The sequence below is a fragment of the Plenodomus lingam genome (genome assembly GCF_022343315.1).
Source record: "Plenodomus lingam strain CAN1 chromosome Unknown contig_12, whole genome shotgun sequence".
NCBI lineage: Eukaryota > Fungi > Ascomycota > Dothideomycetes > Pleosporales > Leptosphaeriaceae > Plenodomus > Plenodomus lingam.
Window position 1 is genome coordinate 210245 of NW_027093930.1, and position 24537 is coordinate 234781.

Here is a 24537-nt window from a genome sequence, read left to right on the forward strand (position 1 = left end):
GGATACGCACGTTGCAGTATTCGCGTCGACGCACGATTTTTATTCACGGGGGCCAATCAAAGAGGAAACATGTACGCGATAGACGGGAGGATGAGTTGACTGTGCAGCAGTACGTAGACAGACTGGAACTGGCTACAGGACAGTACTACGTCACTGTGATGAATAATGATTACCGAAGATGTACCCTAGTTGTGTGAGCAGGGGGTTATTGGGAAGACGGCGCGCGATCAGAGTCGATGGAGACGGCCCCAGTCAAAACGGCTGTAAATCCCGAAGCTGATCTTGTAGAGCTACTGACAACTCGGAGAAATGTGGTATGAATCCTACGCATGGCCGTAGAACATTTCGTAGAGTGGTTTGCATTTTTGTGAAGTGGATATGTGAAAGGTGCATCTACTTAGGGTGGTGAGAGAGAGGCTAGGTAGCGTACCTAGCTGTTCACATGTTCTCAGTCCAGACTGAAAAGGCTAGCTGCTACTCTAGTTGATGACATGCAGCAATGTTGCTACGCGAGATGCATGCTCAACGACGATTAAAGACAAGGACGGCATATCGGTCTCGTTAGTAGTATGAGGCTCGACATTCTGCGGGGGCTGTTACAACGACATCGTAGTTGGTTCCTCCTGCGATATCGTTGCGGAGGATAAAGGAGGAAGTTCAAGTCTGGATTCAACTGATGCAGTCGTTGGTTCAACTGGCACGCTGGCGCTACAAGTGTTCAGCTTGAATACACCCGCTTTATGTTCACTGGTAGACAAGTCCCAACATGCTCGATTGGCTGAATAACACGTGCTACCATGAGTAGGCTCGCTTAGAATCGAGACCAGTCGAGACCCGTTGGAATTGGTGTATCGACTGTCGGGTGAATCAACCAGATTGCTCCATCAACGCACCTTCCTTGAGTCGGTTATGGACACACAAACCCAGAAGAGCAAGACATACTTGGTGTCTGCGAAATAGAATGAGACCGCCCTTAATCTTTGACTTGTCCAAAAAATGTCCAAAGCTCGCATGCAACGCCATATATACCCCACAAACCTGTCTGCGAGTTGCCACCAAAGCCAATTTCCCTCGTGTGTGTGGGCGAGCCAAGGAATCGAACGCCAGCCCACAGGGCCTGGCAACCTAACCGCCCTCTTTTCCACGTCACTAGACCGACCAAGGTGTTCTGTTGGATCCTATGGCTCAATTGCGATGGCTGTTCCTAAAGGCCTTGGTCACATTAGTAAGCATCGTCCATGGTGAGGTTGCTGCCTTCATCACCACTTATATCATTCTCAGGGTGCGTGAAGACGAGGTGGCTCTCGTAGTAGGCCAGCATCTACATCAGTCAGTTATCAGCTCGCAACGTTTGGGTGCAAGGGACGGCGGTACCTTTTGCGGGCACTTTTGATAGACGTGTTTGAGCGGGTGTTGGGTTTTCTTCTGGTTGTTCCACACAAGGTAGGCGTATCTTGTGAGATCTCCTGTCTTGGGATCGCGCTGCTCCTCGACCGTATCCACATGGCTGACATCGTGTTCCCATGAGCCTGGTGGGGGACTCCATTGCTTCTCCTGCTTTGGCCTTTTGGCGACTGTTGCGGGGGTGCCCGAGTCTGATTTGGCCACCGAGGCTCGACCCTTCCGCTTTTGTCCGCCCTTGGGTTCCGGTCGGCCGCCAATCTCTTCAAAGTATTCTTTCATCACGTCCACGGCACCAGTCCTACGTCGGTCAGCATGGTGGATACCAAGGGGGAAGGGTGCTGTGGATGTGGTGGGTGCCGTACATGTTATCTTCTGGCTCCCAGGTCTGGTCGTTGGGGTCGTCGTAGCCTTGCCATTTGACATGGAATACAAGTTGGCCCTGGCCTGGTTAGCTTTTGTGCTTGTTGTTGCTGCTGTTGCTTCGGTTCGCCGAAGGATGCTGGTCGCCCACTTTGACAAACTTGTGACCCATAATCTTCTCTACGATGTACCTATCGCACGGTCAATCTCAGGGCGCTCTCTATGCGGCTCCATCCATATGCCGTACTCGTCTTCGGCCTCTTCACTGCCGCTATCCTTGTCCTCATTCTGACCCGGGCCTTCGTCAACATGGTCGTCTACCGACTTCTCTTTGCCCTTGCCCTTGGTCGCCTTGGGCTGCGGTGGCACCTCGTCTTCGCCGGAAGAGTCTTCCTGATCGCTCAGGGCGGCTATGGTCGCGTCAGTACATGGCTATCACGTAGATGCGCGTCTTGCTCGGAAGAGGCTGCTGGCGTGACTCACGCGGCATGGTGGATTGGAGAGCTGTGGCTGGCTGTCCTCGGGGAAATGGGTGGCTTGTCTAGGAGCGTTTAATTGCTTTCTTTGCATCCAAGGGTGCCAATTGTCTGCGCGGCGATGCGCATTTGGCGGAAGTGAGAAACCAGGGTGAAGGAGTTAAGAAGCTGTCATGGCGGCGCGGGCGCGTTCGCGAACCTTGGAACGGCCGTGCGTTCTAGGGTCCCTGTCGTGGCCTTTGCCAAGGCCGTTCATGGGGAAATTTCGACAAATGTTCCCTCCCCAAGCTGTTTACACACAGACCCCCACCACCACCCCTCTTCCCCCTCCCCCGACAGACAAAACAGCAACAATACCGTCATTCAGCCAGTCTGTAATCGTGTAATAGCAGTCTAGTATATCTTGGACTCGGACTTGTCGCTTACGTCTTCCCACGTCTTCATTTGAGTCTGGCATTGGCTCAACATGGCCATGAGTAAGTCACGTCAGATATACAGGCTGCAGCCCATGCCTAAATGAACCCTTTGGTTGGAAATTCGCAAAATGTGACTATCGTTATGATCATCATTTGCTAACATAGTCTCTTCCCTAGATATTGACATGTCGAATGGTACGCGTCCAAGCTTCCTGCGAAATCCCACTTGCCCTCGAATCACCGACTAACAGTACCGAATAAGCCCAGGTGATGAAGGATGAAACGGGCAGGCCATTCATCATTGTCAGGGAGTACGTCTCACGCCGGAAATAAGACTGGGGGGAGCCAAAGCTGATGTTTTTCACAGTCAGGGTAGAAAAAAGAGGCAGCATGGCAACGATGCCGTCAAGTCACACATTCTGGCCGCAAAGACGGTCGCCAACATCGTAAGAACTTCGCTGGTACGCAAGCAATGCTTTAAACTAGAAAAGAAGCGCGCAATGCTCATGTACTGCAGGGACCCCGTGGCCTGGACAAGATCCTCATTTCCCCCGATGGAGACATCACAGTCACAAACGACGGCGCCACGATTCTCTCTCAGATGGACATCCAGAACCACGTTGCGAAGCTCTTGGTGGAACTCTCAAAGTCCCAGGATGATGAAATTGGCGACGGTACAACTGGTGTCGTAGTGTTGGCAGGCGCTCTCCTGGAGCAGGCGGCGGACCTCATCGACAAGGGCATCCACCCCATCAGGATAGCAGACGGTTACGACCAGGCCTGTGAAGTCGCCGTGGCCAGGCTCGACGAAATCAGCGACGAGATCAACTTCTCCAAGGACAACACCGAGGAGCTCTTCCGCGTCGCAAAGACAAGTTTGGGAAGCAAAATCGTCTCAAAAGCACACGACCAATTTGCCAACATCGCCGTCGATGCCGTGCTCTCTGTGGCAGATCTGGAAGCAAAGGATGTCAACTTCGAGCTCATCAAGGTGGACGGCAAGGTCGGAGGCTCGCTCGAAGACACGCTGCTCGTCAAGGGCGTCATTGTCGACAAGGACTTCTCACATCCCCAGATGCCTTCAGAAGTCAGGGACGCCAAACTCGCCATCCTCACCTGCGCATTCGAGCCCCCGAAGCCAAAGACCAAGCATAAGTTGGACATTACCTCGGTGGAAGAGTTCAAGAAGCTGCAACATTACGAGTCCAACAAGTTCACCGAGATGATTGAGCAGATCAAGGCTACCGGTGCGAATGTGGTCATATGTCAATGGGGTTTTGACGATGAGGCAAACCATCTTCTTCTTACAAACCAGCTTCCTGCAGTGCGATGGGTGGGTGGTCCGGAAATTGAACTCATCGCCATTGCCACAAATGGACGTATTGTGCCGCGGTTCGAGGACCTCAGTGCAGAGAAGTTGGGCACAGCTGGTGTTGTTCGGGAGTTGACTTTCGGAACCACAAGAGACAAGATGCTGGTGATCGAGGAATGTGCCAACACAAGGGCTGTCACGGTCTTTGTGCGAGGTAGCAACAAGATGGTATGGCTGGCCAATATGATTGTTGATAGAATAGAGTATCACTAACGTGGCACAGATCATCGACGAGGCAAAACGATCACTGCATGATGCCCTTTGCGTTGTCCGAAACCTGGTCCGAGACAACCGCATCGTCTATGGTGGTGGTGCTGCTGAAGTTGCATGTTCACTGGCTGTCGAAGATGCAGCGGTCAAGGTATGTGCTCCCAAAGCGTCAAGTCAAATTCCCGTGTCTAAGTCAATCACAGAGCCCTGGTTTGGAACAATACGCAATGCGCGCCTTCGCCGATGCGCTTGACGCCGTGCCCATGGCCCTGGCTGAGAACTCTGGTCTCAGTCCAATTGAGACTCTGGCCAATATCAAGTCCCGACAAGCCAAGGAGAAGAACACAAGGTTAGGTGTCGATTGTATGCAGACAGGCAGCAATGGTATGTCCCGATTTCGTCTCAGTTTCACTTTTCGTCCCGCTTCTCGTTTCAATTCCCCGTCTGGTTCTCGTCTTCACCGCCGTTCCGTGGTTTTGCGCCGTCACACGTTACGACGACGCGTATATTCCCTGGCTTCCACGTATTCCCGCGTTGAGAGCCTTGGCGGCTCTCATCCCACTCTTGCGCCCTCCCCCTCCCCCACGCGAGCTCATGCCTATTCTTCCTCAATACCATGATCACCGATGAGGATGTTTCCAGGCTGTTCTACTAAGAGTTGTCACACTGCGAAGACGGCCATGGGATTGAAGCCTGGCAAATTTATTAGAGCTCGTGCTAACGCAGCGTCATTACAGATATGAAGGAGCACTTCGTGATCGATCCCCTTATTTCAAAGAGGCAACAATTGCTACTCGCAACCCAGTTATGCAGAATGGTTCTCAAGGTACGTGTTCAATACCCTCTTTGTTTCGTTACAACCCGTAAGATACAGCGTACCACGCCCTCTGGTCGTTATGTCGTGCACCCCTTGCCCACACCATCCCTTCCTTCCCTCATCCCTTCCGAACTGCATTACCGAGTTTGCGCTTCCCTTCCCCATTCCTTACCTAGCCTTCTCCTGGGTCCAAAGAACGGAGAGGGGAACGGGGAAGCGGGGAAGTGGAGCGCATGCACGGGACTGATGCATGCAATATTGCTTCACATGTTACACGCGAACGGACAGCATTTGCTATTTGTGCATCTCGACGGGCCGTCTCCGTCGGAATGCTGGAGGCGACACCCTTTGTCATTTTGCCTTTACTGACTGCAGATTCTAGGTCAATAATGTCATCATTGCTGGAAGCGACGAGCAGGACTTTTGAGTGATGTGAACTTGGTCATCTGAACATGAAAGCCAGTGTTTGCATTTCAGCATGCATGTAGGATCGCCGCAACAGTGCAGGACAGATTCTACTCTAACATGTCGATACCTGACTACCAATTCCGGTTAGCGACTATTGAGGGATTGCATCAAAGGGATACCAATTAGACCAAACCAGACCATTCAATAAAAGAGACAATAAACACACCCAACCGCAGGTCTTCTTTGTCGATTGTGTGGTTAATTCGAGTTGCTGCTAACTACGTTCTGACTGCCGTCAGGGATGGTCTCAGGCTGAAACAAGAAAATACATGGATCATTGGATGCATCTTGATTAGTGGTTGCATGTTGGGGTTTTATACCATCAAACAGCAATACAACAGCACCAAGTTCAGCAGCTTACCTCCGTCGAAGTCACCATCTCCCAGGTAGACAGTCCATGTGCGTGCAATGTGCGGACCACCATGTCTTATCGATCTGGCTCATACTCATGTCACGTCATGTACACGAGATGTACATGCACGTCCTCTCGACATCACAATCAGCCACCTCTTTTCTGCGCTCGAAGCAGGTGAAGCGGGAAGGTCAGCGACGCGCAACCACATGGACGTATGTGATGGCGTATAACTGCACCTCTTATGAGCTTCTTCTTGGATGGCTGGGGAGCATTGTTGACTGGTTGTGCATGTAGATGTGCTTGCTGGTATGTATTTACTATTTGGCTCGCTCGCTTTTTCCTTTAAAAAGGGGTATAGTATGGGATAGACAAACTACCTCAAACCCTGTAGTGTCTGTTATCGATTTCAGGAGAGGGATGTATGGGATTTTCCTACTACGTTTCCCGAGGCTCAAGTCTGAGGGGTTCTGGGATAGGTGGGACGCTGGGTTTTGGAATCGGATGGCTTGGTTGATTGGAATGTGGGGTGGGGTGATTTGTTGCATGTGGGAATGTCTTGTTGAACTGATGAGTATGTTTTTGTTTTTCCTGGTTTGAGGGTTTGGGCAGTGGTCTGAGGCTCAGTGTGGAGGAAGGGTTGTGGTCTCGTGGGAGATGGATGGGTGATGACCTAGGATGGTAGGAGCTATTCTGTCACTGTCAACTGAGAAGTCACCCATTTACTGATTATTACCCTGCCCTATTCTACCTCTATCATCTACCTCACCATGCACACACCCACATCCACATCCTCTTCGATCCCATGTAACAAACTTTGCAAAAATTACATACGCCTCGTTCCCCGTAACAAAAAAAAACTATTAATACATACCATCTACCTCATCCGGCAGACCCCACCCCACTCCAACCCACATGTCTTGTTTCCAAACTGCCGCCCCGACCCACGTCTGTCTCCCATGACTTCGCTAAACCAATGTTGGGTCCACTATCTAGCTAGCTAGCCGAGTAGCCAGACAGCCAGTCGCCGAGTAGCCAGACAGCCAGTCGCCGAGTATGGCCAGAGCGACTGCTACTCAACTCTACTATCCATCCCAGTAGTAACATACATGCCTCCGACATCACATCGGCCAGCCATCTCCACTTCCTGCTTGTCCAAACAAGCGTGTGTGCATGAGTGTGGTCTGGGCAAGCGTTGTACAGGGAGCCTGTGTCTGGATTCTGGGCTTATTTCTTTATTTCCACCAGTGGAGACTTGCATCGATGCAGCGACGAGGAGATGGACAGCATGGATTGCTAGGATTGTGTTTTCTCTGTTGCTTGTTTTTGATCATGCTGTAGTTGCCTAGCATGATGAGAGTCGTGAGATGTTCAGGGCTTGACCCGAGGCGTGGCAAAGGCGAGATTTTTCTCTTTTTTTTTCCAAAAAAAAAGATACCCTCGGGAAGCGCTGCTAGAATCGAGTCGAGTCGAGGGGAGTAAAGTCTTTCCACACTGATTGGTGTAGATTTTGTAGATAGCCTACTAAAGAACAGTGGTAGGTGTAATATGAAACCCTTCCCCTAACAGATTGAGGCTCTGCGGCAAACCAAGCCTCCCAGTCCACTAGCGCCCCGATCGCCGCATGCGCAGAACATTCTTCGCACACTCAAAGAAACGGCAACGCTAGAGTAGTCCACGGTGACAGTAGCCAGTATACACGACAGCGTCTCAACAACTGGAAAACACCATGCGGCCCAAGGGGGCGGGGGGGCGAACTGGTCAAAGAGCACGTACGTTGTTCTCCTTGGTATCTGATTGGGTAGATGTACATCGAAAGCTCTGCTTCTCCTACTCCAAGTACTAGGCCTCTCACTTGCTACGGTAGCATTCGGAGCTTTATTCCGCGGAATGTCAGATGCAAGAGGGGAGAAAGTGTGAGAGAGAAAGAGAGCCCAAAGTGGAGATACAGTGCACCGCTTTGTGTCTGGCCTAGATACCAGCGAGAAATGTGCCGTTCAAAAAGCGTAAAAAAAAAGGTTATACCTCATGCAGTCATCCACTAGCACAGTTTGCATTGTCCCAGAGAGTTGACGGCTCAAGCACAAGGACAGGTTTGGGCGCGCGACAATTTTGGCATGTGAAACTGTCTGTCTGTCCACAAAGCGCAAAAAAATCAAAGTGGCGGTCACGTATTGTGTGTGTGTGTGTGTGTGTTGCATTGACCGTTTTTTTACTTACACCGCCCGCATCGTGCATCGATTGCAACCCTTGGAGGGGGGGGGATAAGACGGCATGAAAGAGAAGAAAACAAGTGGGGAGTCTGCATTCTAGACCTTTTTGAACCTGCTCGGGTAGACGCGGTGGCCTGTCCATGAAGGTGGGGACTCTTTTCTTATCGGAGAGCTGCGGATGGGTGGGCCAAGAACAAAGACCTTGCTCCCAAGTACTCGTGCGCGGACGCGTATGGCTTCTGGCGTTGCCATTCGATGGTTCCTTGGAAACTCAGAGCGCGGGCACGGTGCTGTCCGTGGGCGGGAGGGGGTCCTGCGTGGAGTTGGAGATCCCAAGGTGTGGTGGGTTCAAGAGAGGAAACCAAGGTGGAGAGAGAGAGAGAGAGAGAGAGAGAGAGAGAGAGAGGTGGAGGTGGAGGTGGAGGTGGGGCGGATCAAAAGCAGCGTGCGTCAAGGGTCCTGCTTTCTGTGGGCAAAGTGAGAAGCCATTGTGGAAACAATTCTTAGCCGTAGAGGGCGTTTTGCAGAAGCAGGAAAACAACAACAACAACAACAACAACAACAACAACAACAACAACGACGACGAGTGTGCGTGTGATTGATTGGGTAGCAATGCATATACAACAGCGAGAAGTCGAGCTTTCAGAGTCTGGTAGCATCTCGGGACAGAAGCACGTGGGCAATGTGCAATAGCGGACGGGGTGCAGCCACACCCGGCCAAACCGTTGTACTCAACAAAGGACAGCAACGTCGCCCATTTAACACTGATGTCCCACCCACTTCCGCGCCCAAGTACGGGTACCGTGCACAATACACAGCTGCCAAACAGAGGACAGTGAAGTGGTCCTGCACTGGACTCGGTCTACTACAGAGTCTCCATCGGCTGGCGCCAGGTGGGGGAACATGGCGATGCCGGGCCAGCTGAGGCGCTGCGCAACATCGTGTGTGAACGGTGCGTTGGGAAGTACGGGCCTACTCTACTGACTGGCTACGCTTACGCTACCATGGTATTTGCTGTGTACCGGTAGAGGGAGGCTCCACTGCGGCCGCTACGAGTGTTGAGATCAGCTCGCACCAGACAGCTAGCACATGTCGGTGAAGGGAAGGCTGGGTCGTGGCTGGCTTCGGACGAGGATAGAGAGCAACAAGGCCGCTGGCCGATTCTTCGTTCCCACCACCAAAGCCATGCTGCGGCACACGCCGTCTCTCTTTTTTTTTTGGTCCACATCCCATGTTGTGGCGTGTTTCTGACCCAAGGTGGCTGAGGTGAGGGTGTTGAGTTGGTCGGAATGCCAGCCATACCTACCGAGAGTCCTGCCGTGGGTACTCTACCCTCCGGCATGCACCCCTATTACTCGAACACCGCGCAGGCAAAACGAAGGAACCAGCACTTGGAGTGGGGGGGATATTCGCACCGCCCCAGCGCATAATCATCGGTACAAAGACGATCTTCGTTGTTTCCAGCCTTTGGTTTGTCGTGTGTTTCGGCATTAGCGTATGTGGTAAGCCCCCAGATCGTGGTCATCACTGTACCTGCATGCTTCCCCAGCCCAGCTCTACCACTTTTGCATTGTACGTCATTGGATCTTCATGACGCAAGAATACCCCCAGGAAATGAAAAAAAAAAGGCAGAGGGTCGTGCAAGTGGAGCTGCCCCAACCTTCTCTTCTCTACTCTACAACACACTTCCTTCGTTGGTAGTAACGGCGGTGACTGCATTTTCCCAATGGCGAAGTGGACCGTCATCCTCCTGGCACATACATACAATCCGCCAACACATCGGGGCCTAGGAGGGCGAAGGCGCAAGCGCATGATGCATGACATGCTCGTGACCTTGCAAAGTGGCTTGCGTGTCGAGTAGGCCGACGATCTTTGGACATCATCGTGACGAGATTCACGGCGGGCGAACCATGTGCTGCCAATGCTATTATACTTGCGAACAAAACGCAGTCTGACAATCGTCCTTCTGGGCTGAAGCAACCGCGGCGAGCCCATGCTTCCTTTGACCGGCTTCCCCGTTTTGCCGTCCACCTGACACTGCAGGCACTGGTCCTGTTACCTAACCTCTGCTCCCCACCAGAGCAAATCACGTACATCCAGTACCGCATTCGGGCTCGAGGAAAGCCTGAGGCGGGGATGATGGCGTTGGGAACAGCCAACGGGGAAGCCATGGCCGTGGCCGCCGGTAGAGTTTCACCGTGAGCGCAAGCGTCAGCGCGGATGTGGCCTGCCAGCTCTGAACCGTCACCGTCGCAGAGGTGACATGGACGGGCTGTTTGGCAATCGAGTGCGGCAATGCAGTCCGTGGCCAGGCACACACTTACCCAGAGCACGGCAGAACGTGTGCCCTCGAGTTGCCGACAAGACACCAGCGCCAGCATAGGAATGGGCAGAGCCAAGCATTTGAAATGGACAAATACATGGGATACTGGTAATTCTGAAATATATACATAAATGGGATGCTAGTCATTCTGAAATACATAAATATCTGGGATCCTAGCCATTCTAAAATAAATAAATGGGATACTAGTCATTCTCTCCGCAATGGCATGGGGTAAAAAACGTCCCGATTGTTGGCGCCGAACGGGTAGCCAGGAACCTAGACTGTCTGGTGCATATGCTGAATCGACTATACTCATTACTGACCGGGTATGCCTATATAGATTGATTTGAATTGGAAGACAATTATATATAGGTAGTAGTCCTGCAAGTATAAGCCCTAGGCTACATGGACTCGTACAGTACATGGCGACAAGTACAATGGTATGCGTTGCCCTAGCGCTTACGTGAGCTGTCGTCCCAAGTCACGCACATGGAGGTCCTATCGGAATCCATCACATGAGCAGATTCCCATTCTATAGACCAAGTACAACAAATAAATCATCATGTATACCCCCTTTGCCCTGTTTCCTTGGTCCTACCCTCTGGAGCCTAGTGACTATTGACACCAACCTAACCCTTCCTCCATCCACCTCCCGTACTTGTGACGCCCGGCTTTGCGTCGTCAAGCACGCACAGTGTACGGTATGCATCACCGTAGAGTGTCCGCCTCTTCACGTGGGCACCCAATCTATTCTCTGCGTTTCGACATGCCCCATGTTTGTAAAAACTGCGGGGAAGTTAGCCGACCACCTAGCCGGGAACCTTGGAACCTGTCAGATCAACTTGGCTCGACCCGTCCAGGTCCGGGACGGTAGCCAGCAGAACGAGGAGAACCGAATGTCTTTGCAGTCCCTCCCCAGTCCATGGAACGTTAATGGCATGCTGATATCGAAACCGTAAACGTAAAAGGTGATCATCGTTGTTTTCCTCTGAGCTGAGCTCAGCGCACGGCTGCTTCTGGTCTCCCAATGCCCGTCTGGCTGGCTCGAGAGGCCGGAATGAAGGACCGTTTGCGGATCATGAGACTGACAGTGTGCATGGCATGTGTACGGTAGAGGCAGGTATGTCTGGCTTTCAGCTTGTGATATTCGCATGAACGGTGCAGTTCATGTGAAAGAGGGCATCGGACGCGAAATGACGACCCAGGTGTTGTGTGAGCGACCGACAATGTACCCGGCCATCTAGCCAAGGGGACGAGATTGTATCGGAGCAATATCCCTAGCCGGGCTTTTCACCTCGTTGTCGACCCAATGTCCGTAGCCGACTTCGACCTCATCGTCGAACCAATGTCCGTAGCCGGCTTTCACACCATAGTCGAACCATTTCTCGGCTCGTATCTTCAAAGAGGCTCGCTTAATAATCCGAGGTGCTTGGTAGACCCTCGGTAGGAGAAGGGCAGCGGGAGATGTTGACAGTGCTGGTGCATGTACCGTAAATGCGGCAAGTCAAATACCGGTGAGCCATTGCACAGGCCCGGGCTACCTACAATATGGGCATGGATAACCCGTGAAGAAATGGCCCCCGGGATTCATGACCATGGGCCCATTCCCAAGACCAAAGTACATACTTACTACCTGCATACATTGCATGCTGGGATGGCCTACGAGGAGCTGATGGCATACACGTGTACCCTAAACACAAATAAGCACATGTCTTGGCACATTGTGGCAGTGTCGCGGGCGACTGCGTGTCGCGGGGGGTTTCTTTTTTTTCTTTTTTTTTCTTTTGGGAAAAAGTATTCCTCCCCCTCTTTTGCAATGGATGACCAAAGGCCATTTCGATTCTCGCTGCGTTTCTCGACCGTCTGAGGAGTCAGGAGCACTCGTTTGGGCACGTTGTCAAGTGAGACATGCCAGCAAAGAAACCTGGGGTAAAGTTGGGGTGGGGCCAGAGGCAGCGAACCACCGAGCTACTGTGACCCCTTCCGGCAATCCGACAAACTCTCCGCCGCCACCATCACCAATGGCACTAGGTAGTTTGAATAGTGGATGTAGTATGTAGTAGTACGTAGGGGCAAAGGATCCAGGGTTTCAACGACTTCCCAAACTATCAGGTGGTTAGGTTGTATTCCTGCCCATGTTGGAACACATGGACGCTGTCATGAGCCGCTCCTTGTGGGTAGGCGCAGTAGTCGGGTTGCGTTAGTCTCGTGGAGTAGGCCTCCTACTCCTAGTAGGCATAGGTATCTGGCCCCTGCCATCACGACCATGGATTGAATAAAAATAAATAAAAAAGATCAATAAACAGGTGCTGCAAGTTCCGCGGGCGTGAAGCGTCCGATATGTACAGCATTGGGTGACAGGCACCATCCCCGCTGAGATGAAGAAGCATTTCCCCCGTTGATCCGACGAGTAGAATCAATCATGTTGTGATGAAACATCCGTTGGCATGTCGATGGAAACCATGGACCTGTCCGCATAAAGGGTTTGTAGTGTCTTATCTGTAGGCTGTAGCATGCAGGAGCCAAGCATCCATGTAACATCAATGCATTGACTATTGGCGGTAACCATACACTTCCGGACCCACGCCGCTCGCTCTCCCAAAGATAAAGAACCCAGGGACGGTCTGGGTGGTTTGATCTACGACGAAGACATTGGTTGCTGCATGGTGGCAGTGGCTTGCATCCAACACGGGTTGGCGTGGGGGACTCGATGTCGGTTGACGCGTGAGCTTGAGCAAAAAAATAATCATCAAAAGAATGATGAATAGTTATGGAATAGGTATGTCAGCATTGGGTATCTGCAAGCCCGCAAAACAACAGATGTGACAACAGGAGAGGCGTGTGACACGATTACGGACCCCGCCCCCACGGGGAAAAGAAATGAAACGGCAGGAGGCCGAGAACCTGGCATGATGGTAGAGCGTAGAGGGCATAAAGCGGAAGGATGCAATCATCACAGTCACAGACCGACGAGGGAGGGAGGTGACAGTAAGCGTATGATGACTCTTGCAGACAATGGCAGCTGTTTTGCCAAGGAAGAGGGAAGGACGCGCTGCGGTGGCGAAGCAGCCTGTACATGAGGCTGAAGCCACTCTCTTCAAGATGGCAGGCCGAGAGGGAAGGGGAAGGGGAAGGGAGGGGAGAGGGGAGAGGGGAGCGGGGATCAGATGACCAGTTGCAGGCGCTAAAGTGCCAGCGCATCGACCTCCAGACCGACTTGGTCGCGGGGTGGCGCTGCGGGTGCCTGATGAAGCAACACCGGTGGGGGATGGGGAGGTGTCGTGGTGGGTTTTTTCCGTCATCCAGATGATCCAACATGGCTTGCTTGCAAAGGGACAGAATGGAGAGATTGTGGGCGGAGTGAGTGCCAGGCAACAAAAGAACAGAGGCCGAATGGGGCCAGGCTGACCGCTGACCTGAGGGGCGACGCATTCTCGGCTGCCTTTGTTGATTTCTCATGGCTGCTGGCTGCGGCGTGGCGTGGCGCTGCATCGTGGTGAATGGGCAACCGTTGTTTTGCCAGGGCTGTAGCAGCGCGTTGTGCAGTCAGCGTGATGAGGCTGAAGAAGTAAGTTACTTTGTTGGCGACGACGACGACGACGACGACGACGACGACCAAACCCCCATTGCCCCCACGCCACGGTGCACAAGCCACTGCATGCATGCATGCATGCATACTATACTATAGTGTACATGCCCTTGGAGTTTTGTACTCCCTGGGATGGTGACATGGATGGAAAGTCAAGGGTGAATAGTTGGCTGGCATGTCATGTGACAAGGAGGACAGAAATGCCCATTTGGCCACGGTGACACGAACCAGATAGAGCGTGGGCCGAGTGGATTCGTGGCCGATGCAAGCGAGAGTCCGACAAGAATGAATGGATCCATGCATTGGTTGGGTGTCGGGACTACTGCTACTACTATGGATGGAAGTGGGAAAGCTGCATAGACGGTACTCTAGTCGTCCCTACATAGACAGTAACAGTCTAGTAGGCGCTTTGTTGAATGAATCAGAAGAAGAGCGGTAAGGAGAAAGCTGTCAAGCAACCATGCTGGCCTCGTACTCCCATCACACACCTGCGTTTTGTTGGCCCCGTCAAAGACTTCACAAATCATGGCAGCACTGGGTAGACACGGGAATCCATATCGAACATTGCGCTTTTTATCATTAAGTACCTAGTGCATTACCTGCTCTCCTATCAGAGGTAATGGCCTGGTTAGGCAGCTTCGTAAAGCCGTCCCCCATACCGAGGGGGGGTATCATGGTGCTTCGGGCGACTACTGCTAGAGTGTCCAGGCAGCCCGGGTAATAGTACAAATGCAGTGCTCATGGTGGAAACCAGTTGGCTCGACTTCGCTCGACAAACAAACCAGGCCAGCCAACCAATTCCCCCATCCCACTTACTTGCCGGCGTAAGCCATGTCCCATCTTTGAAACCAAAATAGATTGCTCCTTGCGCAAGCCAAGGAAATGCATCAAAAAAGAAAATCTCGTAAGCCTCGTCGAGTGTCGCGCGTACCGCCACCGGTGGCAAGGGGGAAAACAACAAGTCAAAAATCCAAAAATGATCAAAAAAAGAAGGAAGAAAACGCGCACACAAAACGCCGTGGATCCCATGTCGATCCTGGAATGCCGCTAGAAGTGCAGAAAAAAGTGGGGAACAAAAAGAGTCGCAATTCACCATCCACTTCGATGGTACTCTTGGAGCCCGTCATCCCACACCGTCTCGAAGAGGCCGACGTCCTTGTCGTTCTTGCTGTCACGAAAGGTCGTCGATCGGATCTGGGCTTGCTGCGTGTTGGTGTTGAGTCCCTGGACATCGCCCGTCGTCATGGCTCGGCGCAGGGCAGGAAGGGAGACGGCGCTCTGTTGGCGCTTGGCTACTGCATTGGTCGTCGCGTTCTTTTGCTGCCTCTCCCAAAGAAGATTCTGGCGGAGACTGCCCGTGAGTTCGGACTGGAGCATGTTGCGGCGTGTCGTCTTGGGAGACATGGCTGGCGGGTGGACGTTGGACGTGGTCATGATGATGGGCTTGGGCCGGCTGGCCTGTTGACGCATCATCAGCCCGGCCTCCTCCTGGGGTGAGTTGCCAGTAGAGGGTCCGTTGGGCGTCGAGTTGCGAGAGCGGCGAATGGCGGGTGAAGAGCGCGAGGCCTCATTCTGCAGCGCAGTCGCGCGATCGCCCTGGTGCAGGGCCGTGGTCAGGAGGGAGCGATGCGAGGTGAGGTCGGGCTTCGAGTCGACGCGGGAGAACAGAGGACGTTCGGTCACGCTGGATGGGCCGCTCTCCTCGTTGTCCTCGTCTTCCCAGTCGTCTTCCGAGTCGTCCTCCTCGATTGCGCTCTCGTCGTACTCGTCTTCGCTATCGCTCTCAATGGCACCCTCGCTTTCCGAGGCAATGTCCTGGAAGGTGCGTGTGCTGACTTCGTTCTTGAACGACGTCGTCTTGCGCATAGCCGGCGGGGGTGCCTTGCGCATGTGCTCGGACAGTGAGCTCCGCTGGGCGAGTGAGTAGGCCTCGAGGGAGCTGCTGTTCTCTTCCTCGGACGATCCGCCCAAGGTGAACATGGGCTGCTTCTTCTTCATCGGCTCGGCCTTGGACGAGGGGAGAGGCTTGGCCACGAAGCTGGACGTCTTCTTGAGGATGGGCGTGGGGTTGAGATTGGTGCTCGACCGTACCGAGGTGGAGATGAGGCCCGGTTCAAAGCCGCGGACGACGCTGTGGTGACTCATGTCGGTCGAGCCGCTCGTGTCGGAGCCGACGGGGGCGCTGCTCATGATGCTGCCGTCGATGCTTGTGGCGACTGTGGACGTCGACGACTCTGGAACGCGGCGGGCGGCCGAGGGTGGCGGAGAGGCGGGGCGGGGGGTCGAGGTTTCCGTGTGCTTCAAGGCGACGATGGGTGCAGCGAGCTGGGGTGGAAGTGGCGACAACGGCTCAATAAACTTCTTCTCCTGGATCGAGTTGACGACTTTTTCGAGGCCAATGGGCGTCATGTGCCTGCCGCGGGCCTGGCTCGTGGCCGAGTCGTGGCGACGCAGATCGGGTCGAGACGAGGACAGGTTGGATCGCGAGGTCGAGGTGATGGCGCTTTCCAGGTGCGAGTCGTCGGAAGCCACGCTTGTGGACAGCTCGGGCACGTCGGCGGCGCTCGACGACATGGGCCGCTCAAACGCCCATTGGGGCGGCACAATGTGGTCGGGCTGGCAGCAGAAGGTCTCGCGGGACCACAGTCTCCAGGCCATGTTCTCGTAGCGCTTGCCGTCTTCCATGGCGGGTGAGCATCGTGCAAAGACTGCGTGAAGGCGTTAGTAGGCTGACTTTGTAGCGCTTCGCCAGGGCAGAAGCAGAGGCCATGGCCCATCCTGTGCAGATGGAAAAAGCAAGGTGGGCAGACCGCAGGACGGTACTTACCAGACCAGAGGCCGAATAGGTTCTCAGTGTTGCGGGTCTCGATTGTGCGTATTGAGCTGTGCTCGACGCGCACGATGGGGCGCTCTGAGTGCAGAGGCATTATGTGGGGGGTAGGCGGTGTGGGCTTGTGTCGAGATCGATATGAGGGGAGCGGACAGAGAAGCGGATGTGGGATTTTGGTGGTGGTGGTGATGGTGATGGTGGTGGTTGTGGTGATCCTGGAAAGGGTACCGGTTGGGTGGGTGAAGGTGAGAGGGTGGGTGTGCGATTGCGTCAATATGAAGCACGGGTGGCCGAGCAGAGGAGAACGCCGGCGTTGTCACAGGCGTGTCCACGACATGGAATGGATAGATGGACGGGTTGTGTATGTGTGTGTGTCGATGGTGGTGGTGGAGGGTGTAGGTGTGTGGGTGTGGTGTAGAGAGGGTGCGAGGTAAGCAAGCAGTGGGCCGAGGTGGGTGAGGTGGGCATGTAAGTGTGTATGTATGTATAGGGTTGGTTGGTAAGGTAGGATAGAGACTAGGCACTAACTAGTAGACATTGGACAGGACACACAGACAGAGAAGAGAGAGGCGCGCACCAATGTGGGCAGCGTCGACTTGGGCCGGGCAGGGGAGGGGAAGCGGGCATGAATTTTGGGGGCAAGGGTGGTGGGCGGTGGTCTGCGCGCGCCGACATGGGCACCCATCCACCCACCCACAGACACACACACACAGACACACACACACACAGACACACACACACCTTCGCCCCAGACCACCACACCCCCCCCCCCCCTACATAGACTCTAGCCAAACCCCTGCTTCTTCCTTCGTCGCCCTAAGCAGGCCCGACGCTGCTTCCCCGGCAGATTGCATTGCCCACCGTCTCTACCGCTCTTTTCATACAGACAGCAGACATGCTCTACTAGTACGTAGGTCCCGTAGCTAATCATCGCGCAAACTCAACCACGCCGCCGACTGGCTCGCCCTGTGCCTGCCTCGACGCTTTTCTGGCTGCCCACGCGCCCTGGAGGGGGAGGGAGGGCAGAAGTGTCTTCTACTCTACCTTTGCCCCCATCTAGCTTTTTGCCGTGGGCTAGCTACTGTACCTACATGATACACAGTACCTACACACACACACCAGACCCTCACACATATACACACACACACACACACCCTCCCTCACACATATATACACACACACACACACACACACCCTCCCTCACCCTCACACAAAGTCGCATCCACCTTGCACACCACCTCGACATGGCCAAGTCCACAAGCAGTCTGCTCCCATGGATTCAGATACCTACCTACCTACCTACCTACTTACCTACTGACTGACTGTGTGGTTGTGCTGTCCCAACTCGACTTTTGCCTCCCTCTGACGCTTGCAGCATTCAAAGCAAAAATCCCTGCTGCCCTGCACACCGCACCTGAAAGCGTCGACGCCCGCGTGGCTCTGAGTCCTGGCCGCGGTCTGGGTGTGGGGAGGCGCACATGATTCTCTTTCTCTTGTCCCTCCGCCCCCTGGTCCCTAAGCCGGCCGTGCACATCTAGGTTGTACTCCCGGACTTCCAGAACCCGTCGTCGAAAGAGACTGACTCGTACCCTAACTCCCCCTCTGCGCCGCGCCCTCTGCGCTGCTTTGCTTTCCTTTTCGTCTGCTGTGAAATTGCCCTGTGCCCGACGACGAGTCGTCCATTGTCCATCTCCCCGGCGCATGCCATGGACCAGCACCAGCAGCCACAGTTTCTACTCTACCTTGACCAGCTGATGGCTGTCCAAGAGCGCTTCGCTGGCCGTCCTCAACACGCTGCTGTCTGCACCCGGTCACGCAGCCCTGCAGACAAACGAGGTAAAGAGAGCAGATGACAGACGACTCCCAAAATAACACGCCATCGGTTACAATACAATACACACCCCACCGCTCACTCAGCCGTACCGTGCGTCTAGCGAATCGTAATCAAAACAATCTGCTGTCTGCACGGCATGTGATGGAGCGTGATAGCCCCACCGCGGATGCCCTTCCACTCATTCCGCCAGCCTTTCTTTTCCCCTTTTCGCTTGTGCCGGCCAACCCCTACCTACCTACCCCCCAGGCTCAAAGCTAGCCCGACCAGTCACCAGAGAGAGAGAGAGAGAGAGAGAGAGAAAGAGAAAAAGAGAGAGAGTGTGTGTGTCTGTGTCTGTGTGTGTGTACATGTGATCTCCTTTCCCCCCAACGGCAGTATCCAGCACCACCATGGCCGAGGCCCGACCGTGTCCCACTCCTTGTCCAAGTCTCGGACCCTGGGGGACCTTACTCAGTAACCTACCGTACCTACCTACAGTACGTACATACCTAGCTAGACAGCCTCACCAATCCATCCGCACTGTACCGTCAACAGGGGCTACCTGCTACCTGACCGGTACAATACCACGCCATACATACCACGACTCGGTAGAATTGGTCTTGTCTTCGCCCATCCTATCTACTTACCGGTACATTCTTCTTGACCATCATCTCCCCCTCCCCTTGGCGACTGGACTGCAAATGGCATGCCAAATGCCCCATCACTACACACAACAGGTACTAGGTACTAGGTACTAGGTAGTAGAGTGAGCGACGTCGGGAAGCTCTGTTGACACCACCCGAACTGATTCCGCATGTGCAATTCCGTAGTCTTGCACTCTACCGGTACCGCTCTCCTTGTTCAGCCTACCTTGAATGCTACCGCACACGCTGACGATCGATATGCCACGTACCCAAATCTGTCTCATGTTCCTGAATGCGCAACCGCATCCCATGGGCAGGCAACCACGAGGGGGCCGGCTCGTGTGTGCCACGGCGCTCGACAGGGTGCAATACCGTACCTATAGTAGCCCTAGAAGGAACACTGGTTCCTCGCCACCTCCTTGTAGACGCCCATTTGCGCGCGATCCGCTTCACCTTGCGCTGATTGTGGCTGCTTCGTCTAGATGCGAATAGAGAGCGTTATGCTACCTTGGATCAAAGGGCAAGCCAGTTCATCGAGGTCATCCGGATGCTGACGTCGAATCACGGAGCCGCAGAGGCATCATGTGCAACCACAAAGTCCCTCACCCGTCCGCAGCGTGACACTACACTTGTTTCATGACTTGTACAGCGAAGAACACCACTCTGCTCTGAAAACCTCTACGTGGCACTCCACCATCCCAGAATCTGCCCTTCTGCGGCCGTTTGCCAACTCGGTTTCCTGCCTTGCCCTGTTTTCCCAGTGCCCTGGTCTGGCTTGTTCTTCATCGTGATCTGTTCCCTAGATAGCCCATCGATCCTCTTCCTAGGTGCACTCGAGAAATAAGCGGATCGTCCAAGCACACCCTACGTATGTATGTATGTGTGTATGCATGTGTCCGACATGTCCTCTAGGCCTTTTGAAATCATCGCCAACAAATGATAGCTGCTGCTCAGCTTGACCATTACAGAGCGACTTGCATGGCGATGCAAACTCGACACGGCCGCGTGACCAAGGTTGTGTACACACTGGCTAAAAGAATCTTGGTCCACACAGGAGAGTACAGTAACTGGCTAAAGGCATCTTGGTCCACACAGGAGAGTACACTACCTAGCCCGTATGCACGTTTTCTCGTTTCTAGACTGTCAAGTCTGTACAGGATGTAGTCGTATACAACCAGACAGTACTACCCCAACTTGTCGACCAGCTACCAGACGGTACTCTACAATAGAGAGGAGAGAGACACCGTCGCAGCAAAGCGCACGGGTCGGAGGGTGAACCCAGTTCCCCGGAGTACGACATTGGTACTCGTGTGGTACCAAGAGTGCGCTGGAATGACAGTGCGACGTCGACGTCTTCGGCCAGGAGAGGAATGATGTTCTTGCGAGGAGCAGTCGTCCTACTCGGTCCCGGTAGAGCCATCACTTGTCCCTTTTTCCCGTGGTATGTGATGATGGCTAACGGGAAGGTGGCAGGCATCGCCACCATTACCCAAAGGAGAGCTGACAGGAAAGGATGGCCTTGGGCTTTTTCGTTCATTCCGTCCGGCCTTGCACCATTTGGCTGCCCTACAATATGAACTCGGATACCTACCGTCTCTTGTTGCGCACCGGATCCCGTCTCTTGTTGCGCGCCGTGAAGAGACCGCTTGTGTCGGCGCGAGTTACTCAATGTGTAAGTCTGCGTCTTTTACCATGTACACAGTAAGCTACCCGGTTCAAGGTACATGCCTATGTACTCGGGTACCTACTACCTACAGCCTGCACAAAACAAATAGGCTGTGTATTCGTTGTCACTGTCACTTTCTGTGTGCAGTGAATCCCGTTTCAACCTCTGTTGTTCTGCCTACGTACAGCATAGCACAGCGCAGCAGAGCAGAGCCAATGTATTTTTCATCGAACCTTGGCCTCGGGCAGTGCAGCGTTGGAACTTGGCCTGCGTCGTGCGGAGTTGCAGACGCCCCTCTCCCCCCCCCCCAACCCCCAACCCGCAAAACAGACGAGGGTAGGTGAGCATGGGGGGACACGACTGTACCCACGATGGCGGCATGAGAGGTTCCACATTGCCGGACATTGGGCCAGCCTGCCAGGTTTCCAAAGGCCCGACAGCCTGGATCGGGCGTCCTGGTCTAGACTACTTTGGATCCGGGGCAGGCGCGGATGCACACTCGCCTCTCGCGTGGCTTCCGCCCCTACTGAGCTGAGTGTACAGTACAGTACAGTACTTACACAGTGCATACCTACCTAACCGTACCCCCACCGTACCTACCGGTACCAGTACAATACCACAGAACTTAGCCAAGGCCTACATTCTACTCTCCTCATCCGCCCTGCAGCCACCGGCTGTGCCTTTCGGTTGTGGGGCGCGGAAGGGAGCACAACTAGACCACTTTCTTCCTCACATGGCTAGCGACAATGCCCGTCTCTTCTCCCAGCTACCAGGAACACGTTCCTGTTTCTCTCCCAAGGAAGAAGCAAAAGCGTGGGCAAGCCCCAAGTCAACTTCGCCCTGCACTTTCTCCGTGACCGCGCCATGCACAGCGCCCATCTTTGTTCCCCTCCCCCCCCCTCCTTTCGGTCCAATCTGGAGCGAGGACATGCTCACATGCACAGTGCACACACACATGCAACGCCTTTCGTCAGCTGTGGCTTGTTCCCGTCTCCGCAAAATGCCTCGCAGCCCCTGCCGAGGCTTCGGCTGTTAGTGCGAGAGCCCCGAAATTGCAATCCTGCCCTTCACATGGCAACACAGCCTGAAAAGAGACGGATGCCTTACCTTCGAAAGATGCCTTACCTACCCTAGGTACCTAGGTACTGTACCTCTATCCTAAACCCATGGGCCTGGCCTGGCGCACGGGGAGAGCAATATCCTGAGCTGGTCTCTGCTTGCATCTCTGTCCATGTTTCTTTGATCACGGCCGCTTTTGCGCAACTTTCACTCGAAACAAAACAGGAAAGCATAGCCTTTGTGGCAGGTCTCCCGGTAAAACTCCCCTGTCAGAGAAATGGACAAAGATTGTCCAATCCATCGGCACTCCTCCCACGTGGTTGCAGTCAATCGTGCAAACCCAAATCGAACCGTGCCGGCAGAAGCCTTGCCAGCGCCCAAACCGAGAATCGAGTTCCCGCCGCCTGGCACATCAGGGGCCCTGCCTGTTCGATCCCCACCCACGCGAAGCAGCAGGTCATGTTGCCTCTTTGCCTTGGACCTGTGCACACTACTTTGGTACCCAGTGATGGCTTCAAGTCATGCTCGCCCTCAGAAAGCATCAAAAGGATTGGGCCGAAACGATACTTTCCGTCTTAGACGGCTGGTCACCAAGTCATGGCCGTCCCCTCCACCCTCCTGATTGGATCAAATTCAGCCGACAGTCTCCTTGCCTGTTCTGCCGTTGCATGAACAGCGGATTCAGAGAGGCCAACGGGAGATTTCGAGGTCCACAACCCCAGCCAGAGTGCAGCTCACATGAACAAGCCTCTTCTTGGCAACGCGTGGGTGGATGCTGCAGTGTTCCCCACGTGCTTATCACACCTTATCCGACCAACGTGGGAGACTTGATGTGCTTTTTCCACCGGATCTTCCAATCGAAAAACCAACTCGCCATTGCTGAAACTGCGTACTGTAGAGACAAAGCAATGTTGGGGGAGGGGAGGTTCATGATAGCCACCACCAGTACACTGACCACCCCCATCAAATCTTCTCAATGGGATCCCTCGAGCCTCATACTGGTTTGGCGAGTAGGACAGCTGTGTTGTTGTTGCAACCTTTTACCGCGGCATGGTGGCAAAATCTCCGCCAACGCCAACGGCTGTCAGTGTGGACCTTCCAATCTAGGATCAAACGGTGGACCTCTTCCTCCTTCATGCCAAGCAAGATCAGATTGACTCTCCCTCAGCCCCGCCCTTGGTCATTGTATGCCCCTTCTCCCGGCTCCACCTTGAGGTCCGACCCGTCTAGTCTGAGAGAATTCAGGGTAGTAGACATCTTCCTGCTGTCAACTAAGCTGACTCCAGGTCATCAAAGATTCAGTACTATTCACGCCTGGCCAACGCATCTACAATTGATGTTTGGGTAAGCCATGGGCTGGATTGTGTGACTGCAAGCCCCGAGCGGGTGGTGCATCCACATCTAGGCATGGTTTGGTAACACTGCATGCTGACTTGTCGGCTGCACCTCTTCATCTACCTTGTTCCCCTTGAGGCACTTAGGGTCAGGATTAGTGCCTACAATCCTGCTCTCCGGGGGGAGGTGGGGGTGGTCAGCCTAAGCTGATGCACCCGCTCCCAGATGAATTGTCACCTACGCCTTGCCAGACAGCATGTTCGAACCCGATTGTCGGGACCCAGGTGGCTTACATGGGGAGTCTCCTTCTTGGACATTTGTGTCTGACTGTCACTGTTGTACAACATCTGTCTTGTGTGCTGCATCGCCAGCACAGCAGCTATGCCCGCTGCCACACCGCCAGAGAGTGGCGCGTGGGGAAGGCCCCCTCGCATACCACTACCACGGCTCGCAAGCGGACGCTGGGATTGTAATGGCCACGACTTAGCGTCGAGGAATACAGAACGTGATGGGAAAAGATAATGCGAGACTAATGGAATGAGTGCCGTATCACCTCATCCTACCCCACGAACTACGCCCGACGGCTATCACAAGAGATGTACTCTCACCTACCTCAATCACACGGCCCGGTGTCTACAATAGCATGCATCGGGAGCCTGAGTAGTTGTGTACACACATCACCCCTAGAGTATACACACACCTACACATACTACCCGGCCCGAACGCTGTATACCTCAACCGGTGTAGCCGAGTGTAAAAAGGGTAACAGGGTAAACCGCACATGCGATTCAGCCTATTAAGCGACCCAAGAATCTTGCCTCCCCCCTATAATAACAAGGCCAGCAGATTAAGCGCATATACAATAAACGCGGGGAAGTCCGACGCCGCTGCGAGTTCTGGAACGAGCGTGCGAACCTGATCACACGCACTCGACGCTTGCAACCTACATTGGTACCACCACAGGCTTAATCAAGAAGAGCAATGCCTATTCTCAGCGCTCACGCTCACTCCAGCCATCCTGGAACAGGGTGAATATCCTTTCTACAACTAACTTATAACAAGAGCATTATAGGAGATCGATTCGCTGGGTTCCAACTCAGCCGAATGGTGTCGTGTTGCCTTGTGCTTCCTCACCTATTTCCACTTTCAGCCATTTTCAGCTGTGCTCCGTATACTCCGCGTCCTATCAT

General features: G+C 53.9%; 6 protein-coding genes across 6 annotated transcripts; 4 read left to right on the top strand and 2 right to left on the bottom strand.

Annotated features, from left to right (window-relative positions):
• Positions 1 to 472: 472 nt before the first annotated feature.
• IAQ61_001304 (uncharacterized protein) lies at positions 473 to 2407 on the bottom strand. Its single transcript, XM_003839553.2, has 6 exons — positions 2248 to 2407; positions 2012 to 2174; positions 1916 to 1955; positions 1767 to 1843; positions 1375 to 1702; positions 473 to 1321 (listed from the first exon to the last, which is right to left on the bottom strand). The coding sequence occupies exons 1-6, from the start codon at positions 2252 to 2254 to the stop codon at positions 1223 to 1225; spliced, it is 714 nt and encodes a 237-aa protein (XP_003839601.1). The 5' UTR covers positions 2255 to 2407; the 3' UTR covers positions 473 to 1222.
• Positions 2408 to 2539: 132 nt separating this feature from the next.
• On the top strand, positions 2540 to 5706 carry CCT5 (T-complex protein 1 subunit epsilon). The gene is made up of 9 exons (XM_066095051.1): positions 2540 to 2716; positions 2834 to 2851; positions 2919 to 2967; positions 3024 to 3117; positions 3174 to 4196; positions 4252 to 4389; positions 4442 to 4622; positions 4976 to 5064; positions 5438 to 5706. The coding sequence occupies exons 1-9, from the start codon at positions 2707 to 2709 to the stop codon at positions 5480 to 5482; spliced, it is 1647 nt and encodes a 548-aa protein (XP_065954899.1). The 5' UTR covers positions 2540 to 2706; the 3' UTR covers positions 5483 to 5706.
• Positions 5707 to 8212: 2506 nt separating this feature from the next.
• Positions 8213 to 9116, top strand: IAQ61_001306 (uncharacterized protein; the record flags this gene model as incomplete). The annotated part of the gene is made up of 4 exons (XM_066095052.1): positions 8213 to 8533; positions 8622 to 8674; positions 8716 to 8880; positions 8930 to 9116. Coding segments are annotated over 4 exons (726 nt in total), but the record flags the coding sequence as incomplete, so codon positions are not given.
• Positions 9117 to 11184: 2068 nt separating this feature from the next.
• On the top strand, positions 11185 to 11370 carry IAQ61_001307 (uncharacterized protein; the record flags this gene model as incomplete). Its single annotated transcript, XM_066095053.1, has 1 exon — positions 11185 to 11370. One exon carries the CDS (start codon positions 11185 to 11187, stop codon positions 11368 to 11370), a length of 186 nt encoding a protein of 61 aa, XP_065954901.1.
• Positions 11371 to 14545: 3175 nt separating this feature from the next.
• Positions 14546 to 17341, bottom strand: IAQ61_001308 (uncharacterized protein). Its single transcript, XM_003839561.2, has 2 exons — positions 16828 to 17341; positions 14546 to 16708 (listed from the first exon to the last, which is right to left on the bottom strand). The coding sequence occupies exons 1-2, from the start codon at positions 16925 to 16927 to the stop codon at positions 15090 to 15092; spliced, it is 1719 nt and encodes a 572-aa protein (XP_003839609.1). The 5' UTR covers positions 16928 to 17341; the 3' UTR covers positions 14546 to 15089.
• A 5192-nt stretch (positions 17342 to 22533) lies between these two features.
• IAQ61_001309 (uncharacterized protein) lies at positions 22534 to 23169 on the top strand (the record flags this gene model as incomplete). Its single annotated transcript, XM_066095054.1, has 1 exon — positions 22534 to 23169. The coding sequence occupies one exon, from the start codon at positions 22534 to 22536 to the stop codon at positions 23167 to 23169; it is 636 nt and encodes a 211-aa protein (XP_065954902.1).
• Between the last annotated feature and the right edge of the window lie 1368 nt (positions 23170 to 24537).

Coding starts and splice junctions, on each gene's coding strand:
- IAQ61_001304 (XM_003839553.2), bottom strand. Junction 1,956..2,011: donor AGTGAAGAGGCCGAAGACGA/GTACGGCATATG, acceptor ACCGTGCGATAG/GTACATCGTAGAGAAGATTA. Junction 1,703..1,766: donor TGGGAGCCAGAAGATAACAT/GTACGGCACCCA, acceptor TGACCGACGTAG/GACTGGTGCCGTGGACGTGA.
- CCT5 (XM_066095051.1), top strand. Junction 2,968..3,023: donor CCATTCATCATTGTCAGGGA/GTACGTCTCACG, acceptor TGTTTTTCACAG/TCAGGGTAGAAAAAAGAGGC. Junction 5,065..5,437: donor TATGCAGAATGGTTCTCAAG/GTACGTGTTCAA, acceptor TGCAGATTCTAG/GTCAATAATGTCATCATTGC.
- IAQ61_001308 (XM_003839561.2), bottom strand. CDS start 16,927: ATGCCTCTGCACTCAGAGCGCCCCATCGTGCGCGTCGAGCACAGCTCA. Junction 16,709..16,827: donor CCTATTCGGCCTCTGGTCTG/GTAAGTACCGTC, acceptor GCCTTCACGCAG/TCTTTGCACGATGCTCACCC.